This window comes from Mus caroli, chromosome 6 (assembly GCF_900094665.2).
Source record: "Mus caroli chromosome 6, CAROLI_EIJ_v1.1, whole genome shotgun sequence".
Classification (NCBI taxonomy): Eukaryota; Metazoa; Chordata; class Mammalia; order Rodentia; family Muridae; genus Mus; species Mus caroli.
In genome coordinates, this window is record NC_034575.1 from 4900111 (window position 1) to 4916349 (window position 16239).

Genomic DNA, 16239 nt, shown 5'->3' on the forward strand with positions numbered 1-16239 from the left:
CTGGGATGAAAACGGTAATAACTGAAACTGGACTGCTAGACCTAGCAATTTTCTTCCAATGTGCTGTCCATGACTGACTTCTGGTTCCACTGTAGAATTCTTAGTAAGTCCATCTCCAGCATCACCACTAGTGTTGCTGGAGGTCTTACTTACTGGAGGACTTCTATCTCCATCACAACGACTGCTGATATGACCCTCCCTGCCAGCACCATTATTACCAGGACTACCTTCCCCACATCTCTCCCATCAGTTCAACACCAGGAACCCTGCTAACATTTTAATCACTAACATCCACACCAACCATCATCAGCATCAGCAATTCCTCTACTACTGTGTTAGTCAACACCCACAGCAACACCAACATATTCTTCACATTCACAGCCTCTTCTACCACCTCACTTGTACCACCACCACCATCAGCAGCAAAATCAATTCCTCCACTACCACCTTTGCTTCCTGTGCTTTTATGTACTTTCTCATACAATCCGAGAATATGAAGAGCAAAGTGGAAAAAAAAATCCTCTGTTTCTTCCAAAACCACTGAAATGAAGTGTGCCAAAGGGCTCTACTCCACAACTGACCATCTCTGTTAAACCCAAGCACTCTGATGGCTTCAAAAACAAGAACACACTCCAGAGTGTGCTACATGTGAGGAGAAATGATTTCAGGTAAACTGGGACAGCCTCGTGAAACACTGGCTCAGAGAAAAGTTAAAAAACAAATGTGGCAGGATCACACACACCTATAACCTAGCACTTGGGAGACCAAAGTAGGAGGATTGTGAGTTGAAAGTCATAGTGGTTTAAGCTTGGCCGGGCATGGTGGCGCACACCTTTAATCCCAGCACTCGGGAGGCAGAGGCAGGCAGATTTCTGAGTTCGAGGCCAGCCTGGTCTACAAAGTGAGCTCCAGGACAGCCAGGGCAATACAGAGAAACCCTGTCTTGAAAAACCAAAAAAAAAAAAAAAAAAAAAAAGAGTCTGTTTTAAAGAATTGAACAGCAACTCAGACAGCCCTGTAATGCAAACATGAGAAGAGGGGCATGCTGGCCTTCAACCAGTCTTCAGAAGTACGTGTCCATGTTGTAAAGGGCCCAGTCCTTACCCTAATATCCCTATAAAAATGCCCAACTCTACCCACTACCAGAACACCGGATAGAGAAGGAATGGCAATTGATGCAAATGGAACTGTAGATGATCCAGGGAAAAGCCACTTGACTCCTCTGTGGCTGTCGCCTGCCCTGGATCCATGGAGAAATGTACAAGTGATATCCTGGAAGGATGAAGCGAACAACCACATCTAAGGGCTGGAAACTTAAGACAAGCACTTCTCTCCTAAAAAGACATCATTTCATTTCGTTTCTTTAAAATGCTTTAAGCTCTGAGCCCAAATTGCTCCCCCCAAAGAGGGACAACGCTTTCCAGATCCAGCATGTGACATTTTCTGCCTGTCTCCCGAAGGTGATAATTCCTGCCATGTGAGGGATGCTCCCAGATTTGGGATAAACATACAATTAATACACTGATGATAGATAATTCGTACAAACTATGCATGTTTACTAACATTTTAATGAACCAGTAAGTGTTTGTGTTTGAAAACAGAAGCGAGGGAAAACTCGCCTTTTACTGGCAACCACTTAGAATGCTTCTGTTTTAAGTTGGAGGCACTGGAATGATCAGTTTTACAGTTTCATAAGATTACATTTCAAAGCTAAATTTTCCATAATATTGAATGCTAAAATGTATCCTTAAGTTGAAACGATTCTATGCCCTCCCCAAGAAAGAATCACTATACTCACGTCGGGCCTGGACCAAAACAGTGTTAGCTGTCCCATGAAGCACTTCCACGAAACAGTCTAAATCAGTGATGACTTGAATATTTTGGAAGATGTATGAAGTGGAGACTCATTTTTATAGTGAGTCTCATTATATCTCTTAGGTAAAGCTTCATGAGAATTTGCAGGGCACGAGGTGCAGCCTCATACTTCTGCTGTAAGAGAATCTCTCTATCCAACAGGACACGCGGAGTGTTTAACACATTAATTATCATCCTTCATCAAGCAGAAAACTAATAGTCAGGAAATACAGCTGCAACGGCACAATTACCAACACACTCAGAACACACCCTGAAGCAAAGGAAACAAATGGCCCGCTTTTCATTAGCAGAGCTTGGCAGTCCTCTCCTAAGACAACGTTTTCTTTCCAGTCAGAATCCCAAAAGGCATCTTAAGGGGCCATTTGCTTACGTCAACCTGGAGGACAAATTAATCCTGAAGACACTTATTTAAATTCCAAAATATCCTTTATCAATAGAGAAGGCCTTTCTAAAATTATAGGTTTGAAAATTGGTTGGATGACATATGAATTTATGTAACTACAGGCCACATGTTTTAAAAGGCTATCGGTAGAAGATTTCTGGATATTTAAACAGCATCATCATCCTTAAACAGGGCACATAGGGAACTAATGGGTTTCATCTTCATGTTTCCTGGCATACAATTTGATACATAGTGCATCTATCTATAAAAACATAATGACCTGTGTATAACAGGATCTCATTATGTCCAATGGGAGCCCACATAATTATCTATCAGCTTGAATTTCTAATATGTCATCCCTGGAAGCCTAGATCAGCATCATTCTCGAGGCTAATGAAAAAAAAAAACCAGCCTATTTGATGGGTTTGTGGACACTTATTCTTACTTTGACTGTAACACCATCATACTTTAAGAGATGTATTTATCCTACAAGATTATATTACAAATAAGCTATGCATTGTTATTTAAACTATAACCTAAGGGAAGATGAAGGATATAAAAGGTAATAGTGAGCTGTCTGTGCAAAATATTTGTAATTATGTCCCAAATCACAAGTGTCAATCTGTCACTAAATTCTTGCTCAGTAACCCTCTAACGTAAGCAGCACAGCCTTTGCTGCAGGGTGAACAGCATGACATGTATCTTGGAGTCACAGTTTCCTCAGCCCAGGAGGACAGGACTCACGTTCTTCCATGCTTGTGGCACTCTCATGTCACTTATACACAATAAACTCGAACATGAGTCTTCTTAAATTATATTTGAGGAAAAAGACATTTCATTTGACTTCCTGGCCAAATTATGTTTTACAAGACAGGTAACCTTTGGTTACTAGATGCAAATTCAACCATGTGGGCAGGTTAGCAGTATTTTTCTAGCATGCACGAGGTCCTAGGTTCAGTCCTTAATCCTATGAAAATGGAAACGAAAGACCGGCACTAACAGCAGAACGAACTGTTACGATGCCCAGGAAGTGCCCATGGAAGGGAAGGTTGATCTGCTCGGGCCAGGGTAAGAACTGTAGGTAGTAATTTTAACTAAGCTTCCTTGGTTGGGAGGGATACTTCCTAAGTTGCTGAAAACATCAGTAAATCACAGAGAAGAATTGCAGCTGCTTCCAACAGTAACCCAGCCAGTGTGACGAGGGCTGAGGGCTGCTTGCTGACTGTGCAGACATTTGGCTGGATGACAGACATCCAGGAAGCATAAGAAATGAAAAGCCTCCCTATCCTAGTAAGGTTGTATAGTTGACGAGAGAAACAGTGCATATTAAGGATGCATTCGCCCTGCAGTATGTCAGTGAGCAAGGTAGGGACTGTGAGGACCAACTCTATGGCTAGGCATCCTTCCTAGAGTCAGCATGGGTACAGCTCAGGACAAGCACACACTCCTGGGTCCTTCTTGAGACCTTCATTCAGGCAACATCTTTGAAGGTTTCTATCACAATATTTTTGCAGATTTTTAGGTGACTTATAAACATTTAAAGTCAGAGATGTTTTTACAGCAGAGAGAGGGGTACTGTTTTGATGTTTCACTACCTATGTGGACCTATAAATTTCCTTAAAAATCAGGAGTGAGCAATTTCAAGGCTTATTTTTGCTAGGTTTATTCTTGCCTGATAGTTTTCCTTAAAAGATACACCCCAAAAACAAGGCACCCGCTGTTCTCTCCGATCATTCTTAAAATCCCTCTGGAATGACAATCACTTTCTTATCTTGATGTGCATTCACCTCTGGTAGCCATTGGGGCAGACAAGTTCCAAATCAGCTTCAATACTGCGAATCAGATACTGTATACAACCCCCCTTTTAGAGTCAAGGATCCTTGAGTTTACTGTATCTCTTTCAATTAGAAAATATTACTATAGCCCCATGGAAAATTCCAATCTTATGTTGGAGGTGCCTTTAGAATAAAGTGACACATATATATATATATATATATACATATATATATACATACATATGTATGTATATATATATGTATATATATGTATGTATATATGTGTGTGTGTGTATTCATAAAGAAACATCTTCTCAGATCTGCATATTCAGAATTAATAATTAAAAGTAGGGATGTAACTCAGTGGTAGACTATCTAGCATGTTTTAAAGCCCTGAATTCCATCCCAGGTAATGGAAAAGCAAAACTAATCTAAACTAAACAAAAAGTAATTAGTTCCGTGTTCTTGAGTGCGCTTGTCTTCAACAACGTCAGATAAATAGGAATTATCATGATATATAGTGAAAGGATGCATCAGAGACATAGTTCTCTCTGACAGAGGTCTGGGAGTGATGATACTGCTGTGGGTTTGGTTTATAATACAAACAAAACTGGCTTTTCACAAGATTCCCTAGTGAGTCTCTGGCTTTCATACCTTTAACGTTGTGAATTCATATGGTTGATAACCTTTGAAGCTCTCATGAATGGCTGCCATGGTGTGAGAAGTTTTCTCCCAAAAGTGGAGCAGAGTGGTCTGTAAAAGAAAGATGGTAAAGCCATCAATGTCTTGAATGCCTACTTCTTTCTGGCCTGGGTCCCTGGAGAAGTGATCTACAGCTTCCCAGGTCATCTCAACACTGACTTGGTCTCATCTCTGTACCTCCCTTTCTTCCCATGTGTACTGGCTAGTTTTGTGTCAACTTGACACAGCTGGAGTTATCACAGAGAAAGGAGCTTCAGTTGNNNCTCTGGGCTGGTAGTCTTGGGTTCTATAAGAGAGCAGGCTGAGCAAGCCAGGGGAGGCAAGCCAGTAAGGAACATCCCTCCATGGCCTCTGCATCAGCTCCTGCTTCCTGACCTGCTTGAGTTCCAGTCCTGACATCATTTGGTGATAAACAGCAATGTGGAATTGTAAGCTGAATAAATTCTTTCCTCCCCAACTGTTTCTTGGTCATGATGTTTGTGCAGGAATAGAAACCCTGACTAAAACACCATGGTTTACTTAGACCTTGTCACGTCATCCAACTAAACTTCCCCCAATGCTTAGGTTGCACCCACTGCCTGGACCCTCACCTCGACATCTTTGCCCCATTCAGTCCATTCTCCAAAGCCCAGGGCTATTCATTCATCTCTTTTTATAATGATTTGGTTTCTCTAAAATTTCATTGACAGTATTTTTTCAGGGTGGTAGTGGTGGAGACACAGAGTCTCATACTGTGACCCTGGATGACCTGGAACTTGTTTTGTAGACCAGACTAGTCTTGAACTCAGAGATCCACCTCTGTCTGCCTCCTGAGTACTAGGATTAAAGGTTCGTGCCACCATGGTCCCCTTATTGACGTTCTTAAAAGTATTTTTATCTGTGTAGAACACCTTTTCTAGAGGTTTGGGAAATTCAGTAAAAATTTACTGCCTCCAGTTTTCTTCCTAAACTTCAAATTCTTTGGGTTATAGTAATCTGCACATTCCCAACAACTCCCAGCATCTGGTATTTCACACTCAGTTGGTGTCAACAGCACTGAGGACAGACCCAGGGCTACCCTGAAGGAAGGACAGCAGTATTAAGAGAGATGAAACCAAGTGCCTTGAATAAGCATCACACCCTGATTATGCTAATAGGGTATTGTGCTAATAGGGTATTGTGCTAAGAGGGTCTAGATCAGAATCTGGAAAGACACAGACGAAGAAAGGCACCCAGGGCAGAAAGGACCCACAAAACAAATGCAGGAAAGTAGAAAACTCCACCATGTATACAGCACATAGTTTTGACTGTGCTGTTGATTAAACTGTGGGGCCTTAAAAAGCAGAAAGGAGGGTGCATTCAGAATCCGTGATGCCCAGGGCATACTTTGATTCAAACCTAAAATTTCCCATTGTCTAATAAGCCTCTGGCTAGTCTTTGTTCATGGAGTCAGATACCACTTTGTTACCTGGTATGTTGCTAGCATGTGAGATAAGAGGTTACATCTGCTTGCTCCAAGAAGATCCACCTTTTGACACACATCCATCTTCAACTTGTCAAAGTTTTTTTTCGCAAGGCGGACTTGTGTCTGCACCTACGAAAGGGAAAGCAAATCTCTGAGACACTCAAACCTCCATGATGTTAAAATTTGCAGGTGAGGAAAGACCAGTGAAGGGTTTCTCCGCCTTATATAAGAAAACGTCATTAAATGTTCCAGACAAATGAGCAGATCTGACATCCATTCTTTCCTTCCAAAAGACTTAGACAAGGACTCTGATGATTATACTTTTGTAACAGACCTACTTTATAAATTATATGTTTTGCAGAATAAGATTAATAACTGTGTCTCTGGGCACTTATGAGCGGGTCACAGTGAAGTCTGGAGACACACACATCCTGAAGAAGATGCTTTGGACCAGGGTTTTCCAGTCTCTGGAGCAGAGTCCCACACAGTCTTCACTTGGCTTTTCCTAGCATTAACATCTTTCTTGTGTAACATTTGCTAAAATGGAAAGCTATCATTGACACAATCCTATTTACTGATTTCTATATTTTCTTAAGGTTCTTTTTTCCCTACTAACATAATTCTACTGTTTCAGGAGCCAATTGAGGGTTTATATCAAAGAATTTTTCCACGGCCTAAAACATTCCTACTGATAAATTTTCAATTTATATTACTGAGTGATGAATACCAGCAAAACTCCAACTACCCGTGAACCACACTGTAATTCAGGGAAGCAGTGATGGCCAGGAAAGTCCTGCACAAGTTAACTCTATAACTTATGTTGTAGGAGAGTAGAGTTTTCCAATGTAGAGGGCTAGGGACATAGCTGAGTCAGCAAAGTGCTTGAGTAGCATTTGCAAGGCCCAGCATTCCATTCCCAGCACTCCAGAAGCCGGCTGTAGTAGCTCATTCCTGTGATTCCAGCAATCTGGAGATGATGGCAGAAAGATCAGAAGTTTCAGATCACCTTTGGCTACACAGAGAGATTGAGGCCAGCCTCAGTTACATGAGATTCTGTCTAAATACACACACACACACCATTCACAAATGCACATATATATATATATTAAAAAAGTGAAGTCAAAATTTCCCCTTCTTCTAATCCAAGGTGCCACTCTATAATATTTTGGATGGGGAAAGCCAGGCACTTAGAAAAAGAAAGAACAACATTTTATTGAGTTTTTTTTTAACTTATAGAAATCTATACACACATAATGTGTTCTACTTGGATAATTTCAAATATTATTTTGAAACCCTCTTGCATCATAGAAACTAGGCAGATGAGTATTACAAGTAACGCTGAGGTATTCCATGCTTTTTCATCAGTATATACCAGGCAGCGCAGAACAGCCTGGGACAAGGCACATACTAAACACATATTTGTTGATGGGATGCTTCCCATGCCATTTAAAAATGTCCATAATTAAAGCCTTTAAGATAGCTTTATACGTAGTGATTTTGAGGGTTGGTCAGATGGCTCAGTGAATAAGGACAGATACTACCAAGCCTGATGACATGAGTTCAATTCCTGGACCCCACATAGTGGAAGAAGAGAACAGACTTAGGGTGGGGCTGGCTCTCTGACTTAATAACCACCCAACTATGCTCCTTTAAGCACCTTCCCCTACTGCCTGGAAAATCAAGAAGCTCAAAACTGCATTTTACACAGAAATATAAGCTTCACTATGGGATTGTAGGCAACTGGAAAATGATGAGGTTAAACATTTAATACACCGATAGAATTAATACCTACGAGAATAGAGGATGTGAGAGTAGCGTGTATAGCCCACATAAATTGTCTAAGGATTCTTCTCCATCCCTTATCTACAGTGCTGGAGAGAGCAGTGGACGGTAGCTCTTAGCTCCCCTCCGCCTGACCACACTGTGAGCACAAACACCCTGGAGATTGATTATTCATTGTTGCAGAATGCAGACTAAAATTCACCCCCTGGGAGCTCTAACTATAAGAAGTTTAAAGTGACTGAAATATCATTAATGTTCTGCCTTCCTCTGAGAAGAGAAAGGAAATGGAAAAGAGACCATGGGCTGCTAGGGGCCGCGAAAGAAGAAGAAATCCAGATGGAGAGAATTTTAGCAGCTGAGATTTTTGTTGTAGATCGCCAAGGGTCAACATACTCACCCAGAAGAGCCTTTTCAACTAGGGCCTGAAAATTATGTCCTCGGTGTTTTCCTTTGAAAGGGGGAAGGAACAGGTTTGGGGCATGAACTTTTGTGCAATCATTCAATACAAGTCTATAGGGCACGTATGAGTCCAGTCCTATGTTATGTATATGGCAGAGGGTATCTGTAAAGTACTAACACATGTAATGCACAGTCAGGAAACTTTTCTGAAAGGGTGCACAATGATATGAGCATGCTAAGTTTCTAAGTTGTTGAGAGAAACTGGCAATTACATCACAGTGAGAGTGAGTACCGAGAGCAGAGATAAGGGATGATGAACCGCCCTGGGGTAGGGAGGTCACTGTAAAGTGATGGCATTATTACCTCTGGGAGGTGGTGTCAATGTAGTCCCAAGGACTGTCCTTTCTGCATTCTCTTATACTGTGTCCTGTGACTTTGTAGTCTCCCCTATCTCTGAAATCAGGCTTGACCATATGACTTGGTGTTGGCCAATGAGAGGCTATCAGATATAAGAAGAGTGGAAACCTCAAAGAGGGAATGTCAGCCTGTATCGATCTTCCTTCTCTCCTTTTCAGATTGGCCAGCTGGAGGGTGTGAGCCACATGACATGATGAGACTTAAGGAGGAGAGCTCAGACATTATTAACAGAACCTGCCTTGTAGCTGAATACCAACCATTGTGTAAGTAGTTACCACACCAGAAAACACCCTGTTAGCAATAGACTGGTAAGCAATAAAAAGATGCTTATTGTTGGAAGCCCTTGAATGCTATGATGGTTTTATTTCATGGCCTGATTATAACAACAGATTATTGAGGTAAACAGTCAGAAAACAGGCAATGAGGGCTTCTGGGAAGAGCCAATGCCACCGCAAATCTAAGGTATATAAAAGACTGCCTTACTTATATGAAAGTTTAGATTTTTCTAACAAGATACAAATGAGATTGTGTTCCCTTGGGTACAAATTTTGATTTTTTTTAGATGATTTTGTTGGGATTTTGAAGGGTAGTTTTAGAAACAGGTAAGATGTGGATTGTGCCCCAGTGAGTTCTGAGAGGCCATGTGCTTTGTGTATCGATGATGATTATTAAAACACTTAACGCGCTGCTGAGCTCCCAAATGCTGTGTCCTTTCCATGCCGAACAAAGAGGAGGCTATCCTGTTGGGCATTTGGAATCCTGAACAGTTTGTTTCATAGTCTGTGTCCCAGGTTTGCTCTCTAGAACACACTCAGCCCAGCCAAGGACAAAACTCGAAGGGCACACTAGAGTACAGACCACCACTGTGTGGTAATTTCACATGCTTCCAGATGCAGTTGAGTGAAAATGTTTTTATTATTATTCCTCTCCATCCCATATAAATTCAATTCAATTGCATAAACATCTTGAGGAGCCCCTGTGGTTTTCAAGGCTCTTTTAAAATTATTTTACTCAAATAAATGTGCCCTTTGTTTATTTCTTCATTTTGTTTCTGTAGCTCCACCTTTTGCTTCTTCTTTCCCAATCTTTAGGAAGTGATCGTGCATATTAGTCTAGTCTGGGTCTTGTTTTCCATAGGCCACAGAAACTCAATTTACCCAAGAAAGCAGCCACGACTCTACCGCCAAAACTATAAGGCATGGCTCTGTGTTCATTCCTCCTACTGTGAAATTCTACCTCTTAGCCCTCAACTTGAACTAGCCAGGGCAAAGGCAAAGGGATTCATCCTTCACTCACACTAGCCTTGCTACCCAGTGAGAGAAAGTCTTCATATTACTCCACAGCCAAGGAATTGGAGCATACCTTTGTTGTTTCCTAAGTGTTTAATTTCCTTTAAGAACAAAAGAAAAATCCACTCTGACTTTTTTTTCAGGTAGTAATTCTGACACACACACACACACACACACACACACACACACACACACACACATTCTTTAGGCAGATATTTACTGAGTGCCATATCTGTCAGGTGTTGATAGTGATAGGCACAAAGAGAAGTGTTTTTTTTTTTTTTTGAATGGGAATTTCTTTTAAATTAGCAAATGCCTAAGGACAGATTAGGGGAGGGGTTCAGAAGAAAGTCTGAAACATCTTACAGCAATGACTTATCAAACCATTTGACTTGGAGGAAGTCAACGGTGGTCAATCTACACTAAAGGGACTGAGCATGGATATCTGTCAAAAGTAGTCCAGCTGCCAGAGGGGAGTTTGAAAGGCCCAAAGAAAGAGGAAATAGGGCATGTCCTAGAACCGATCAATAGTGGACGAGCATAGCTGTGCTGCTGAGAATGTGGAGAAAGGTGCTATGAGATGAAGCAGAAGGTCTGATCATACCTACCCTGGAGGACAGACTTTTATTTTAGTTTTGACCTAGGCACAGTAGAAAAATCTTGGGGGCTTTAAAGCAAGAAGGAGACAGGACTCTTACTTTCAGGACTCTTACTTTCATCACTTGTTTTGATGGGCAGATTGGCAGGAGAGGGATGAAGGTGGATACGGATAGATTGAAAGTCAAAGGAATGATGGCAGTGGTTTTAGACTAGTGTACTGATGCTCTGGATACAGGAGAGAATGTAATGATCCAAGAGATACTCAGGAGATAAAAGAGGCCTTGAGGAGAGAGCACATGTATGAAGAAACTGCAGCCTTCCAGTTCCTGTCTGCGCCTACAGGTATCTTCTGTAGATGCCCCATGGTCCAAGCATCTGCAATATCCTAGAATCTTCATTTCAACATATGCTCCCCCTTCACATCTTCTTCACACAATGGCCACTTAGGGCATCCTTGCATGGACTCTGACCCTGCCACACATTACCTGGCCTTAGTGGTTCTACACGATGCCTGCAATCTTCCATATATTTTATGCCTTTAAAGCCAGTGCCATATAAATAATGATTCTAAGTTCTGCAGTCAACTTGGGATACACTCCTTTCCCCAGGTATTATCAGCATGTGTGTGTTGTGTGTGTGTGTCGGGGGGGACACTCTCCTAGGCAGTTGCTTTAAAGGAGATGAGACCCCCCTCCCCCACTACTACTCCATTCTCAGCTCAGTCTTTCTCCTTTCAGACAAATGAACATATTTGCAGGCTGGGTCCTTTGATCAGGGGATGGGGTAGCTTGTCCTCAGAAGTCTCTTTCTTGTTGTCCAGTACAGAAGGCCAGGTTTCTCTTTGGCAGTGCCGATCTCTTCAACAGTTACAGCTGCCTTGCAACCAGTGCTCCTAACTCCTGAGGAACTTTAAGTCTAACCACACATCCTCCAAACAAATTAATCCATTGTCTTAAATTCCACTTCACTCAGATTCTCAACCCAGGCAGGATGAATGCAAAATTCCTGCCCCAAATGTCATACAAAGGGTCCCCATCCCAATTCCTGACAGAGTCCCCATTCCCCTCCAAACCCCTCTAAGTTTGTGGTTCTATCACATTCTTGTCTTTTAAGCTCCCACCAGAACAGCCTATTAAGCTCCGTTTACTGAAGTTGCAAACTCTTTTGTTCCAGCCATAAAACACTTCAAGGTCTAAGAACCGCATGGTCAGGTTAAACATAGCAAGACCCCACTTCTCGGATGCAATTTCTGTCTTAGTTTCTTTTCCTGTTGCTGTTATAAAATACTGAAACAAAAGCCATTAAGAAAGATAAAGTGCATTTCACGTCTGATTCAAGATACGGTCGATGGCAGACAGGTCAAGGCAGCGGGTGCTTGGGACAGCAGGTACTTGTTGCAGCTAGTAACAGCACATCCATAGTCAGGAAACAAGATGGATAAATACTGGCTCTCAGATTGTTTTCTCCATTCTATAAAATGGAGGATCCCAGGTCAAGTAACGGTTCATCCCACAACTAAAGACAGGCCTTCCAGTATTACTTAACATAACTAAGATAACCCCTCACAGGCATGCCCACCGGCCCAACTCGTGTGCTTCTATATTCTGTCCACTATGATAGCACTGATCATCACAGCATTTTAAACCCAGTTAAATCCACCATAATATACCATGCTGACGGCAGCTGAGGAACCAGATCCCTTTCTTAGGACTTGCGAACTTGAAACAAGAGAAAAATTAGTCTCAGTTTGTCTTTTAACAGCAAAAACTCTAAAGGCAGGAGTCTTGACATTTGAGGTTTGGGTTATGTGCAGAGACCTGATCTGCAAAGAAAAACAGAAAAGGGAGGCAGCAAGGAGATGCCTTAGTAGGCAAGAAAGCTTGCTTTGCAATCATGAGGACCTGAGTTTCAGTCCCCAGTACCCAAACCATGGCTGTATGTGCATAGTATGACTGCGCATGGCAGGGCAGTCAAGCTTAGCCAAAGCTTCAAGTTCAGTGATGGATGCTTAGTTTCCAGGCAACAAGGTATGGGAAATGGAGGAAGACACCTGATATCTTAGGCTTCTACATGCATGGACATAAGGTCCACACCTGCACACTCAAGTACATTGCTATATATGTTACCCATATACAACACTCAATGCTGTGTGTGTGTGTGTGTATACATGCACGCATGCACACAGGCAGCATGTGTACACATACACACACTCATGCACAATTTTTTAGAGACCAAACGAAGACCTGGGAATCAGGGAGACAATGAGAGTTTCCTGATCAGCTCCCTCCTTTGCCTTAATGAATTCAAGATGGCTCTGTTACCTGGATGCAGCTGGCACTAACCTTGGTTGATCACAGTTGCTTTCTGGAAATTCTCATGAGAGACTCCAACAAGTTTATAATAAATATCCCTTTCTATTTCTGATTATTACAATCTGAATTTTTTTGTAGTGGGGAGGTAGTCAGTTACTGTGACTTTAATTTGCGTTTCTCTGATGACTAATGATGCTGGACTTTTCATTTTTACATGTCTTATATGATTTTAGTAATGTGTCTATTCTGAGCTTTTTCCTAGTTTTAAAAATGGGGCTTATTGTCTGATTAGTAAGTAATAATTGTTCCTCATATGTTCTGAATACAAATCATTATCAGATATAACTTTGGAAATATTTTCAAGTCTGAAATTGCCTTTCATTTTCTTAATAGTGTTCTTTGAAATGAAAAGGTTTCACTTTTGACAAAGTCCAATTTACCAAGTTTTCTTTTGTGGTTTGTGCTCTTAGTGCCTTAACAATCCCTTCCCTAGCTCAAGGCAACAGACATTTTCCCCATCCTTTCTCTTCGAGAAATTTAATTTTCTTTAAAAGTCATATTCATAGCAATTTCAAGTTCATTTGTTATTTATGGTATGAGATTGGGGTGCAGGTCTATTTTGTATGTTACAGCTAACTAACTAACTGTTACAGCATCTTTTATTTTTAAAAACAGATCCAAGCATCTACTGTACCTTGTGTCTACAGCAAAATCAGTTAAGTTATATACATGCAGGTTCATGTCTGGGTTTTCTACTCCCTCTCTTTTATTTATGGGTGTGAACACCCTTAGACCAATACCACACCATGGTGATGACTATTGGTTCTATTAAGTCTTACAGTTAAGATGTTTTATTTTGCTGGGCTGTGTGTGCTGGAGACTGACTCTACCTATGGTTTGACATGCTAGCCATGTGCTCTACTGTCGAGGTACATGGCAGACCTGACTTTAGTCTTCTCACAATTATTTTGGCTATTTCTGGGTCTTCTATACAAACCTTGAAGATTTCTACAGTAAATCTTATGAGCAGATAAAGGTACTTGGTGCACAACTTTGTGATCTTGGGTCAATCCTTGGAACCCACAGAGAGTTAGAAGGAAAGAAGGGACTTCGTGAGGTTGTCCTTGACCTCCGCATATGTGTCATGGCATGCAGGCCCACACAAACACCATGCTCCTACACGCAATTACTCTGTAAGAAACTGTTGAAGCCAGGGATGGCAGCATATTCCTGTAACCCCAGCATTCCAGAGGGAAGGCAGATGGAACTCTGTAAATCAGCCTGGTCTACACAATGAGTTCCAGGCCAGCCAGAGATCCATGGTGAGGCCAGAAGAGGGTACCAGATAACACAGAACTAGGGGTATATGTGGATGTTAGTCATTGTGTGTGTGCTGGGCACTGTACCCATGTCCTCTTTAGGAACAGTAAGTTCTGCTAACCACTGAGCCATCTTTCTAGATCTTTAATTTTGATGGTATTGCAATTTCTAAAACTTTCATGGACAATTATAACTAGAAACATAATTGATTATTATAATGTTATCTTATTTCTTGTGATACTGTTAAATTCAACTACTAGTTTTAAAAGTGTGAACACTGTGCCCCTTCTTAGAATTGGGAACAAAACACCCATGGAAGGAGTTACAGAGACAAAGTTTGGTGCTGAGACAAAAGGATGGACCATCTAGAGACTGCCATATCCAGGGATCCACCCCATAATCAGCCTCCAAACGCTGACACCATTGCATACACTAGCAAGATTTTGCTGAAAGGACCCTGATATAGCTGTCTCTTGTGAGACTAAGCCGGGGCCTAGCAAACACATAAGTGGATGCTCATAGTCAGCTATTGGATGGATCACAGGGCCCCCAATGGAGGAGCTAGAGAAAGTAACCAAGGATCTAAAGGGATCTCCAACCCTATAGGTGGAACAACATTATGAACTAACCAGTACCCTATGGAGCTCGTGTCTCTAGCTGCATATGAATCAGAAGATGGCCTAGTAGGCCATCAGTGGAAAGAGAGGGCCATTGGTCTTGCAAACTTTATATGCCTCAGTACAGGGAAATGCCAGGGCCAAGAAGTGGGAGTGGATGGGTAGGGAAGTGGGGGGGAGGGTATGGGGGACTTTTGGGATAGTATTGGAAATGTAAATGAGGAAAATACCTAATAAAAATATAAAAAAAAAGTTTATTGCAAGTCCTTTCAATTGACTATAAACATCTCCATAGCATCTCTATTCGTACAACATTGCTTGAAAGTGAAGACAAAGAATGTTCATCTTTCACATTTATGACTATTATTTATATTTTACTATTTTTGTAGGAGAAGTGAGTCAGCATGTTCTGAATAGAACCCCTCTGCCCCCACCCCACAATGGCCTTTGCATGCACCGTGCGGTGTGTCTGCATTCACTAACCCCGGAAATGGTCTGAAAACCGGAGACGAACAAAAACAGAACATGTGACCAGGGCAGCCAAATGGCTGTGCCAGCTTCACATGACAGGCAGTTATGAACCAAGGGGACACGGGCAGAGGTATAAAGGCGTTCCTCACTAGTATCTGCTTCTCACCTGGCTGCCGGAGTCTGAGTCTTTGAGTCTGTGCCTTCTTACCCCCTACCCCCAAGGCTCATTTTGGGGGGCTGAGGGCTATGGCAACACATTTTCATATTGATATGGTAATGTTGAGTGGAACCTGACAGAAGCAAACACATATCCCAGTCATGAGATATATGAAGAAACGTCTTTGGTAGATGTAACTAACATTATCATCAGCACACTGAGTATTCATTTCTCTGTCCTTTGTTTGCTGAGGATTTCTGCCCCGAGCAGACCTGGATTGTATCAAGTGATTTTCCTGTCTCTGTTGTACCAACTATTTGATTTGCTGCTTTTGGTCTCCTCAGAGAGCTGGTTAAATTGATTGACTTTAAAGTGACCTCACTCCTTAGAAACCACACTCAGTCAAGCTGCATATATTCCTTTTATTTTAGATGCTGTTGGGATTTTCTCATTGGTAGGTTTTTTTTTTTAATAGCTTTATTGAGACATAATCCACATGCCATATAGGTCACCATTTAAAGTGTAAAATTTAGTGACTTTCACTATATTCTCAGACTTGAAATAAGCATCTCTCAGTCAACTGTAGAACATTTCATTAAGCTGCCCCCAGAAACCCCATGCCCATTTCTTCCTTCCTTCCTTCCTTCCTTCCTTCCTTCCTTCCTTCCTTCCTTCCTTCCTTCCTTCCTTCCTTCCT

General features: G+C 41.6%; 1 protein-coding gene across 3 annotated transcripts in view; it reads right to left on the minus strand.

Moving 5' to 3' along the window:
- Ica1 (islet cell autoantigen 1) overlaps positions 1-16239 on the minus strand; it is a 136922-nt gene that overhangs the window by 34124 nt on the left and 86559 nt on the right. For all 3 annotated transcript variants that reach the window (XM_021164674.1, XM_021164673.2, XM_029478827.1), the window contains exons 7-8: positions 6182-6307; positions 4687-4785 (exon numbers count right to left, since the gene is read on the minus strand). In XM_021164674.1, the coding sequence (XP_021020333.1) occupies positions 4687-4785; positions 6182-6307 (225 nt within the window). The remainder of the gene's footprint in view (positions 1-4686; positions 4786-6181; positions 6308-16239) is intronic.